The sequence below is a fragment of the Octopus sinensis genome, linkage group LG1 (assembly GCF_006345805.1).
Source record: "Octopus sinensis linkage group LG1, ASM634580v1, whole genome shotgun sequence".
Classification (NCBI taxonomy): domain Eukaryota; kingdom Metazoa; phylum Mollusca; class Cephalopoda; order Octopoda; family Octopodidae; genus Octopus; species Octopus sinensis.
This window is the reverse complement of record NC_042997.1, coordinates 117,273,112-117,285,226: the sequence shown is the minus strand read 5'-3', so window position 1 is coordinate 117,285,226 and position 12,115 is coordinate 117,273,112. Positions and strand designations below refer to the sequence as shown.

General features: G+C 38.2%; 1 protein-coding gene across 1 annotated transcript in view; it reads right to left on the bottom strand.

Annotated features, from left to right (window-relative positions):
- The window catches only part of LOC115215437 (short transient receptor potential channel 3), a 404,833-nt gene that overhangs the window by 144,074 nt on the left and 248,644 nt on the right, over positions 1–12,115 (bottom strand). Inside the window, exon 3 of the mRNA XM_029784603.2 lies at positions 3,551–3,709. Within this exon, the coding sequence (XP_029640463.1) occupies positions 3,551–3,709 (159 nt within the window). The remainder of the gene's footprint in view (positions 1–3,550; positions 3,710–12,115) is intronic.

Here is a 12,115-nt window from a genome sequence, read left to right as displayed (position 1 = left end):
AGAAACATCTATCTATCTCGATGTAATACCTTAGATGGACAGGAAGAAACTTATTGTGTTAGTAATGCTGTCAAAAGGTAATTGTTAGATGGTTTACTATAAACCTGTGTGATGAAACTCGTCAAGATACAGAAAACATGTCTGACAGAAGAGCCTGGTGCGATATATATGCAACAGGAACCAGATGAGAGTCTGTTAAGACAGAAGCTAAGGCGGTATGAAGTATAAGCGTTTGAAACGGGGCGACCTTTATTTGTAGGAAATGGGTTAGGAAGGTACATAACACGATGATAAGTGAGGATGAAGGATTTAAAAAAATGAACGGATGATTTTTGAATTAGTATCGTACTTTCTGACGACATCGCTCTTATCAGTGATTCTCTCTCCAATGCCCAGTCTCTTTTACAATCTCTTGAACAAGCCTCAAATTGTGTAGGTCTTTACCTCAATGAGACCAAAACTGAATACATAAACAAGTGCCTGTCCAACAGTGATTGCATCATCCACACTCTCAACAGTGCACCTTTAAATATGGTTTCTGATTATAAATATCTTGGGTCATACATATCATCATCTGGAAAAGACTTTCTAACTAGAAAGGGTATGGCCTGGTCAGCCTGTAATGACATGCATAAGATCTGGTCATGAAATCTAAGTAGAGACTTCAAACTTGAAATATTCAAAGCCACAGTCGAACCAATCCTACTATATGGCTCAGAAACCTGGACGTTATCAAAGAAGCTTGAGAGGCGGTTGGATGGAACCTACACTCACCTCCTTATGAGAGCTCAAAATCTCTCGTGGAGGCGCCATCCAACTAAAATGCAAATATATGGGAAATTACCACCTGTGTCATCTCTTGTGGAAGGTAGGAGAGTCCAGTTTGCTGGACATTGTTGTAGAGCTGAAAAAGAAGTAATTTCTACTCTTCTCCTCTGGAAGCGATCTACTTGCAACACCAGAGGGCGCACACTCTCCTACCCTGATGTAATCTCCAGGGATACAGGCATCCAGCAACAGGACCTCCGTAATGCTATGATGGACCGTGAAGTCTGGCGCAACATGGTAAATTCCATTGTCTCGACCACGGTCGAACAATGATGAATGATGATGATCTACTATAGGGACAATACTTGAAATTTTAGGGGAGGGTCATTGTCTATTATATCGACCCCTGTGCTCAACTGTTACTTATTTTATCGTTCGTGAAAGGATGAAAGGCGAAGTCGACAGAATTTGGACTCAGAACGTAAAACCAGAAGAAATGCAGTGAAGCTAATTTTGTCAGGCTTGCTTACGATCCTGCCAGCTCGTCGCCCTGAATAGGTATAATGGCATTTGTCCGAGCGAGGTTAAGGTTACTAAAGATATGCGAGAATACGTACATATCTTAGAAACGCAGACAGTTTAAACGAGAATAAACACCTTCCAATCTACTCCAAATATTAAACGTTTCCCAGTTACTTTGTAAAATGCATGTATAAAACCGTATGCTATGTTCCATTGCTATAGAAGAAAACCAGTTTGAACATCTAAAACCTAATTACCAAACAATCAACCAGCATTCCAAGGATTCTAGTTTAACACAAAAAGAAATCAATAATAATCGTTTACTCTAACATGTATAAAAAATATTCGTTTTGTCCAAAGAAACAAACATAAGGAATTTTCTCAGAGATCGGTAATGACAACAAACTCTCATGATACACGCCGTCCACAATGGCGTCGCTAACACATCTGCTTTATTTTTTATCTTTTACTTCTTTCAGTCATTAAAATGCGGCCATGCTGGGGCATCGCCTTGAAGAATTTTAGTTGAACGAATTGATTACAGTACTTATTCTTTTTTAAGCCCAGTACTTTTTTATATCAGTTTTTTTCTCTTGCTGAACCGCTAAGTTACGAGCAGGTAAACAAACCAACGCCAGTTGTCAAGTATTGGTGGATGCGCACACACATACGCACACACACGCACACACACGCTCACATACACACACACACACACACACACACAAACATACCACGGGCTTCTTTCAGTTTCCGTCTATCAAATCCACTCACAAGGCTTTGGCGGGCCGAGGTTATAGTAGAAAATACTTGCCCAAATTGCCACACAATGGAACTGAACCCAGAACCATCTGGTTGGAAGGAAACTTCTTACTACACAGCCATGCCTGCTCCTATATTAGGAACAGGCTTTTGTCTTGCCTTCATCAATTACCACTATCTTTCTATGAAAATAAGTTATCTTGAAAATCCGCCTTTAATATCAACACCTATGTCAATCGAGATACAAAAATTCAAATGACTTTGATGTTTCGCTGGCAGCAGCTCGATGGCAGTCACAGTGACTCTGCATTTCGTTCGAATAAAATATTTAGAGCCTTCGTCTGTACTGAGTTCTTTGTCAGTTTATGTTATCAGGTGTTTATGGTTGTGCTTGTAGAACAATGTTCCAGTAATTTATAATGATTGATAGACATCTTGGAAGATTTCCTTTGAGATGTCAGGAAGCAACATTTTGGTTTTGTCTTTCAGACGTCCAGTCAGTTCTGAAAAACCAGACCACTCTTTCTCGTACGGCATATAAACATAAAAGCAGAATTCTAAGTTGAAGAGTCTCATATATTACCACACTGCAATAATTAAATTTATCTTAGTTCGCTTCAGACAATTATCAAGCCACTTTTATCTTTTACTTGTTTCAGTCACTGAACTCTGGCCATGCTGGGGCACCGCATTGCAAAGCTTATAGTCGAACACATTGACCTTAGTAATTATTTCTAAGTCTGGTACCTCTAATGTCTGAACCTTTTTGCCGGAGACATAAACAAACCAACACAGATTGACAGGCGTTAAAGAGGAACAAACACAACACACACACACACAAACACATACTATATAACAGGCTTCTACACATTTTCTATTTACCAAATTTACTCACAAAGCATTGGTCTATCCGCAGTTATATAGTAGAAGAAACTTGCCCAAGGTGCTGCACCGTGGGTCTGATCCTGATGCCACAATATATATTCTTTTACTCTTTTACTTGTTTCAGTCATTTGACTGTGGCCATGCTGGAGCACCGCCTTTTAGTCGAGCAAATCGACCCCAGGACTTATTCTTTGTAAGCCTAGTACTTATTCTATCGGTTTCTTTTGCCGAGCCGCTAAGTTACGGGACGTAAACACACCACCATCGGTTGTTAAGTGATGTTGGGGGTACAAACACAAACACACAAACATATACACACATACATAAATATATACATATACACGACGGGCTTCTTTCAGTTTCCGTCTACCAAATCCACTCACAAGGCTTTGGTTGGCCCGAGGCTATAGTAGAAGACACTTGCCCAAGGTGCCATGCAGTGGGACTGAACCCGGAACCATGTGGTTGGTAAGCAGGCTACCTACCACACAGCCACTCCTGTGCCTATATATATATATATATATCCCAATTACCTAACCACATGTATGGTTTATCCATTCTAAGTTTGCTTCTTTAAACATTGAATAGTAGAATAAACGTATAAATTGAACGTTACCTCCAGATGCTCATTGCCGACTGCCAGACGAAGCGGTGTGCGACCCAGAATGTCATTATAGTCGATATTAAAGTTTGTATTATCCTGAAGGATTCTTTGCACCGTAGGAATGTCTCCGAATTCTGCAGCGTAAATGAATTCTTCCTCCAGTTCAGTTAACTGCAAAACAAGAAGAATGAAAATGTTGAAGAATACATTTTAGCATGTGAATAGATCAAGGTAAGACAATACATTATCAGCAACCGCATTACTGAATACACTCAAAATATCAAATATACAATAATGAAATGAAACACGTGACACTGGTTTTGTTGGACTGTCTATTTAACTTTACTTTAAAACGATGAAAATTGTATACAAAGTCTAATTCTTTCGTGGAGAAAACTAAAACAGGAATTCATGCTCACACACATATAGACACATATACTGATGCATGTATGAATATGTATGTATGTATGTTTGTGAGTGAGTGAGTGTGTGTGTTTGTATGTATGGATGTATATGAAATATCGTCTCTTCACTTCTTTAGCTTTTTGTGTCACAGCTTCCAGGTCACTACCAGATTTCAAAGGATTATTATGGTTCTAAGTCGCTCTGACGTGTGACTTACAAGAGTTGTTTTTTTTTTCAGCTAAATTTTACTAACAATGACAGTCACATGAACTATTTTTAGATATTGTTGTAAATATATTTTCAAATCTCTTTCGATATACTTTGTCTTTTGTATCTTCTTTCGTTGCTTTCGATAATTTTGTTTATTGTAGCGGAGAAAAGGAATAACACATTTTGAGACTTACTTCGTCTGAGAGAGAGAGAAAGATAATCGTAATGTCTGTTTAAGTTTCATACAAACATATCTATCTATCTATCTACACACACACACACACACACACACACTCTGTCCCTCTCTCTCTCACACACACACATATGATTGATTGATTGATTGATTCTAGTTTCAGCTTATGAGCTGTGGCCATGCTGGGGCACCGCCATTTGGTGTTGCTACCTGGTTTCACTTCACGAAAGCTTTCTAGCAACTGCCATTTGGTGCATGATAGAGTTCGATGCAGCTGCCCTCATCTGCCCCTCCTGCCGTGAAGTTGGTTCATCTGGGACACCTGACAGGAAGAGATCCAGCTTCATTTTAAAGACATCTGCATCTACCACATGCAGGTCTCTCAGGTTCTTCGGGAGGATATTGAAGAGCTGTGGGCCTCGGAAGCCCAGGCTATCACAGAATCTTGTCCTACATCTTGATGGTAAGTTTGGAGTCCTAGGCACCACGCAGTGGCGCCCAGTTCTGGCATTTGCGTAACTCTCGATGCCAAAGTTCAGGACACGTCCCTCCAGGATCTTCCAGATGTATATTATGAAAATATCTTTCCCGCCTACGCTCCAGGGAATATAGTTTTAATCTCTTGAGTCTTTCCCAGTAGCTTACATTCTGCATAGAGGCTATCTTCTTCGTGTAGCTACGTTGGATCGCCTCGAGCTCTGTGATCAACTTGACACTGGATGGTGAACATAACTGAGAGCAGTAGTCAAAGTGGCTTAGGACAAGTGTCCTCCAGAGGACCATCATGGTTTCTTGTTCTCTTGTTCTAAAGGTTCTGAGGATCCATCCGGCCAGTCGTCTACATTTCATTGCCAATTTAGCAACATGTACACGAAAGGTCGCGTCATCACTCATGTAAATACCTAGGTCACGCACTGATTGTGCCTCTGGGATTACTATTCCTCCGGGTCCAGTGTATTCATTGGGTATTGCATTTAGTTTTGCATGCTGATAGTATAGAGCATATGTATATATGCTAATATCAAAGAGTGAGAATGAGTGCTAAACATGGCATTGGTGGATAAATATACTTTATTTCTGGGTTAACAAGGGGCTGCCAATGACTTCATATAAAAGAAGGATCTCTGAACATTTATCAACTCGTCTCCATTTTGGTGATTTGGAAGTTTCGGCCAGTTAAGCCATCATCAATGGTTTTTATTATAACTGAACATAAAACAAACATTGGCGAGCTGGCAGAAACGTTAGCACGCTGGGCGAAATGCGTAGCCGTATTTCGTCTGCCGTTACGTTATGAGTTCAAATTCTGCCGAAATCGACTTTGCCTTTTATCCTTTCGAAGTCGATAAATTAAGTACCAGTTACGCACTGGGGTCGATATCTGTCCTTGTTTATCCCCTCTGTGTTTAGATCCTTGTGGGTAATAAAGAAATAATTAATGCATTAATATATATATATATATATATATATATATACACACACACACACACATATATATATATATATATATATATATATATACATATACATTCATACATATACAGGTTATGAGACATAATGGTGTCAGTGAAACCCAAAGGTGTCAGGTAATGCTGAGTAAGTGCTATGGGTAGACCATAGTTAAGTTCCAGGTTCGGTGATAATGCGAATAAGGGGTCAAACGTAGGTCATATATCAGCGTGTGTATATAAAAAAATATTTTTTCGTAATGAGATAAAAAAAAAAGCAAGGCTGTGTGGATTTTAGAACATTTATAAATAAATATTCAAAAATTTACACAGCCTTTGTTTATATATATTTCTAATATAGGATAAATTTTTTTCAAAAATTTCATCAAGTGGGCATATCTTTAAAGGTGAAAATTATAAACAATTTATAAGAAAGAGCAAAAGAAAAAAAATTCTATGCCAATATGCTGAGAAATAGGCTTTAAATCGTTAATCACCATATTGGCATAGAGTTTTGTTTTCTTTTGCCCTTATTTATAATTGTGTGTATATATATCGTATGAGTAGTCGGTTCCTTCAAATAAGATTCCTCTTCACCTCGCTGTATATAAGCTTCAGCAAACAGACGAAATTGACTACATATTTCTTGTCGACGAATGCAAAGCTTCTCAGACTATATATATATATATATATATATATATATATACATATATAATATTTGTTTAAATTAAAAGACTAGATATGAATAACACCTTCCATATTCGATACAATTTTGTTACTAACTTCTTCCATATTTATAACAAGTTTGGGAAACGTTATTGTTTCTTTTTTCACCCTGAGAGGAGTCAAAAGTTTCGTTACAAGATAAATAAATAAAATAAAAAAAACAATTGCTGAAATTTTATTAAACTGGCATCAGCAGTTTACAAAATATTCCCTGGTAGCTTCCTTTCTTTAGTTATGTTTGTACGTAGAAGAAATTAGTGCTCGAAAGATAGAACTAGTTATTTAACTTTAACAGCGGGTTACGATGTGTTGACAACCATATCGTTAACTTGGCATGTGATTAGTGTCTGTATATTTCATGCAACATTTTATTAATTTCACCTGCAACATAGCTTTTCTAAGCACTTAGAACATAGATTCTCAAAGTGGGCGCCTGTCCCCGGTGGGCGCCTGCCCCCGGTGGGCGTTGAGAGGATCCAGGTGGGTGCTGGCGTCTAAGGAGGTGGTAGAGAAAAAGGAGGCATTAGGAGAAAGGCAGTGGATTGGGGGACGCTTTTGAATTTATAATATTATAGTATTGTATACAAATTATATAATATTTATTCCTGTTTTGCCCACAGTGGGCTAAGCATAGAGGGGACAAACAAGGACAGACAGACGGATTAAGTCGATTATATCGACCCCAATGCGTAACTGGTACTTATTTAATCGACCCCGAAAAGATGAAAGGCACTGTCGATCTTGGCGGAATTTGAACTCAGAATGTAACGGCAGACGAAATACCACTGAGCATTTCGCCCGGCGTGCTAACGTTTCTGTCAGCTCGCCACCCTACAAATTATATAATGTTAAATATCAAATTATTCATACTATATATAAATTAGTAAAATATAAATTTTTATTTATACATATAAATAGGGGTGGGGCGCTGAAGGTATTATGTGGGTATGAGGGTGCGGTGGCCCAAAAAGTTTGAGAAACCCTGACTTAGAATAATACATACGGAGTTTGACACTTCAATGTATGCAGTAAAAACATTTAAGCAATAAGTTTATGTTTAGTTTATGACATTACTTCAAGTATGTGGTCCTTAAACAGGAGTAACAAGCTTCCTCTCCATAAAATATCAGTGAACATTTTTTGGATTTCCTCACTATCTTTATTTCTATAAATCGTGGCACTCCGTCGGTTGTGACGACGAGGGTTCCAGCTGACCCGATTAACGGAACAGCTTGCTCGTGAAATTAACGTGTAAGTGACCGAGCACTCCACAGACACGTGGACCCTTAATGTAGTTCTCAGGGAGATTCAGCGTGACACAGATTGTGAAAAGGCTGTTGTACCTTTGAAATACAGGTACAACAGAAACAGGAAGAAAGTATGAGAGAAATTTGTTGTGCAAGAGTACAGCAGGGTTCGCCACTACCCACTGCCAGAGCTTGATGGAGCTTTAGGTGTTTTCGCTCAATAAACTCTCTTAACGCCCAGTCTGGGAATCGAAACCGTGATCCTACGACCCCGAGTCCGCTGCCCTAACCACTGGGCCATTTTGCCCCCACATTACTATAAATAGACGAAAAAAGCCATACGGTTCTTCTTTCATTTCTCTGGTGTTGGTCAAGTTGTAACAGTGTAAAACCATCTTAGTATAAGTGCACATATGGCGGTGTGTACCAAACAAAATTAGAGAAGCATACGTACTAACCGAAGTACAGACAGATTAATATTCCAGTTGCATATACGATCACAAGCGCCTGACTGAATATACCACGCGTCTCAATGCTGTACTTAGAAACGCACACTGCCCCTATTGTACTCCAGATCCACGCTAAACGTACGTTCCGAGTAAGGTGAATAATAGTAAAAAAACCTTAATAGGTAATATCAATTAAACAACGGGAAGAATTCATACAGTGTACGTATGCATACAGTGTATGGAATGGAATGCGCTGCACAAGAGGGGCAGTGTGCGTTTCTTGTGATCGTATATGCAACTGGAATATTAATCCATCTGTACCTAGTTTGTATGTTTCTCTAAGTTTGTTTGGTACACGATTGCTATTTCTTTGACCCGAGCTTGGTGCTTTATTATTTAGGTACCTCATTCACTTGAATTCTGAACTCATATATATATATATGTGTGTGTTTGCCCTTGACTTTACTTCAAGAAAGGAAAATACCAGCACAAATGTAACCCACATCGGAGTTCCTGCCATATATCACACATTAAACTATACACAGAGGCGTATATCGGTTTATTGTGAAACAACGTATAGACGGCCTATGTATTCTCTCCGTATCATTTACCATTACTACAACGGCTAATACTTCGGGAAATTAGTTAACTCACACCATCTGCAAAGTATTAAAACTAAGACAAGAAATGAAGAAATAATAAAACTAAACAAAATGTATTGAAATATTATTTTCTATTATAACTTAATTATACAAGAAAGCAAAATGATAAAATATTAACTTATCATATATATATATAAAGCTTTATATATACCTTAAAATCTTATTAAATTCTTTGTAAGTTGTTCTTAGCTTTTTCAGTTTATTGTGAATGGAGAGAATGAACGTCGTAGAAAGCACGAAAAATCTCCATTCTTATAATGCAGTGCAGCACAAAGAGCGGATAGTAAAAAATACGAGTGAACTCAATTTGCACACGTAAAACAGAAAATGATAAAAAAAAATCGATTAGCTGGTGAAAAGGCTAGGAAAACATCAATTTTATTTTCTTCTCCATACTATGCTCTTTAATTAAAAGCAGTGCCTGTAGAGATAATTCGATTTATTATTAAAAAGAACAGATTGAGTTTTGTTTACGAATCTTTCTCGGATTATATTATTTTGTAAGACATTGGGGTAACGAAAAGAAATCGTTTCTTTAGTTTAAATGATTAAATTAATCATTCAATACTGGATATCTGTCTAACTTGTCAAGTAAAATAAATATTTATTGAATGTACACTAACTTACCAATTCTTGACAAGTAAAACTCGGTCTGATAAAGATTCTCTAAATTTGACTCCGCATTCGGCTCAAATTTTGACACAATCACTAAAGTGTCAGTTCCAAATTGACCAATTAAAAAAATAGCTTTACTATTCAGTCTGGTTCCTTTGAACCACTTCTCTCTTATAACTAGTTAAAATTTCTGACTGATAACAGAATTTTACATTACGAATTCTTTTGGTTTGATATGGATTTCAATGATTTAATGAAACTCTCTATATGATTAATACTTACAAGGCACGAGCCCAAGCTTTTAAGTAGCTGCTACAAAAGCAACAAGTCAGGTTTTCTACTATTGGCACAAATTGCTGTTTAATTTGTCTTTTGGTGTATCTGACTCCATGTCAGCCCTGATTGAACGAATATCTGATCATACACTTTTAGGCCATGACATTCTATCTTGTTTCCAAGAAAAATGTCTTAGATTACATTCGTTCTTCATGTTTAAGATGCAAATGTGATTTTCGGAAAATTAACCTACTAATTTTGTCAGTTAAGAGGCCACACATCTAGCGATCAAGTGGTTATGACGGTGGTACGCCGGGTCTGATTTCATTCTTTCTTACGAAATATTATGCCTGTTAATTGCAGGATTAAATGTAGGAGCTTACAGAATACTCGCCATTTACAGATGTCCTCGTTGCAAGCAACAACTAATCAATAGATCTTTGTATTGAATGGTGCTTATTATTTAGTGTTGTATTTTTTATGTAATGAATACAACTTAAACTCATGGCATAGTACCAAGAGAAATCATTAACAACTGAAGCTGGCTGGCTGTAACTTAACCTGAGTAATATGCTAACGCATCAAAATTGTTTGTTGTTCAGTTATATACCTTTTACGCGGTAATATAGATGTAAATACTTCCACAAAACTTTCTATACACTCTCTCTCTCTCTCTCTCTCTCTCTCTCACACACACACACACACTTGTTGGCGCAAGGAAGACTGTGTGGATAAGATGTTCGCTTCACTTATTGCTGGTAACTTGGGCAAGTGTCTGATATTAGCATCTTAAGTGAAAATAGAGAGTAAAAACTGAGGAAACCCGTCATGTATGAATATATATATATATATATATATGTGTGTGTGTGTGGTGTGTGTGTGTGCATCTGTGCGCGCGCGTCTGTGTCTGAGTGTGTGTGTGTGAGTAAGAGAGATAGAGAGGGAATTTATAATTATTGAGTCTCTATGGCCAACGTTGTATCATTAAGTTAATTTAGTTATATTTGTATGAATATTTTCCATTATTCGTATGAAGCTGTAGCGTTCTGTACTTTTTTAGAAGGCGAAAAATGAGTCCCTGCTGAGTCTCTATTGTTAGTTATAAGTCTCTAATAATAGTTATGAGTACATCGCGAGCCATGCCTGGCTCATAAGGGGCGGTTTCCAGGTTTCATTGGCATATAGGTTCCCCGCTTGGACGGAACGCCGGTCCGTCGCAGGTGAGCTGCTAGATGCACGGGAAAAGAGTGAGAGAAAGTAGTGGCGAAAAGTCAGCATAGGTTCGCCATTGCCTTCTGCCGGAGCTGCGTGGAGCTTAGGTGTTTCGTTCATAAACACACACATTGCCCGCTCTGAGATTCGAACCCGTGATCCCTCAACCACGAGTCCGCTGCTCTAACTGCTTGACCATGTGCCTCTGCAGTTACATTACGTATGATGCATAAACGGCTGTGTAAGCATGTTCTCTTCTGTTTCTAAGTATTCCTCTAAGAAAGGAGCTGGTTTCTAACAAAGATGAAAAAAAGCTCTATCGCTGGAATGGCGATAACGAAAACAATGTCACATTTTAGCCTAGAGAAAAGTCTTGCATATTTTTACTGTTCCACCTATGAATTCTATTTGTAAAGTGCAAGTCAACTGGTTGGTTTCTTTTTCAGAAAATCCAAGCTTATCCAGACTATCAGTTAGGCGTTTACTCACAAAAAAGTGCACAAATTATCCTTGATATAAATGTAAATTTGTGATGCTGATATAGAAGCTGGAGGTTTCGAAGCAGTGGTCCATAGTTATTCCTCTTTCTCTTTAATTGGTCATATTAACAGGAAAGGTGACCTCTATGCTAGTACATACATTTTCTTGCCTGTTTTAAAGAACAATATCTAGCCTGTTATGATTACACTTGACACATGTTTTGATGGGAATGTTCCACCAGTATTCCTTGAGTTGATGCTTGTATTCCTTGAGTTGACACTCATTTTTCTGGATGGCATTATGTATGTATGTATCCACACATTTATGTATGTATGCATGCATATATACATGTGTGTTGGCGGCGAACTGGCAGAAACATTAGCACGCCGGGCGAAATGCGTAGCCGTATTTCGTCTGCCGTCACGCTCTGAGTTCAAATTCCGCCGAGGTCGACTTTGACTTTCATCGTTTCGGGGTCGATTAAATAAGTACCAGTTACGCACTGGGGTCGATGTAATCGACTTAATCCGTTTGTCTGTCCTTGTTTATCCCCTCTGTGTTTAGCCCCTTGTGGGTAGTAGAGAAAAATATATACATGTGTGTTGCGTACGTATAACACGCATAAACACACACACATATACACACACACACACA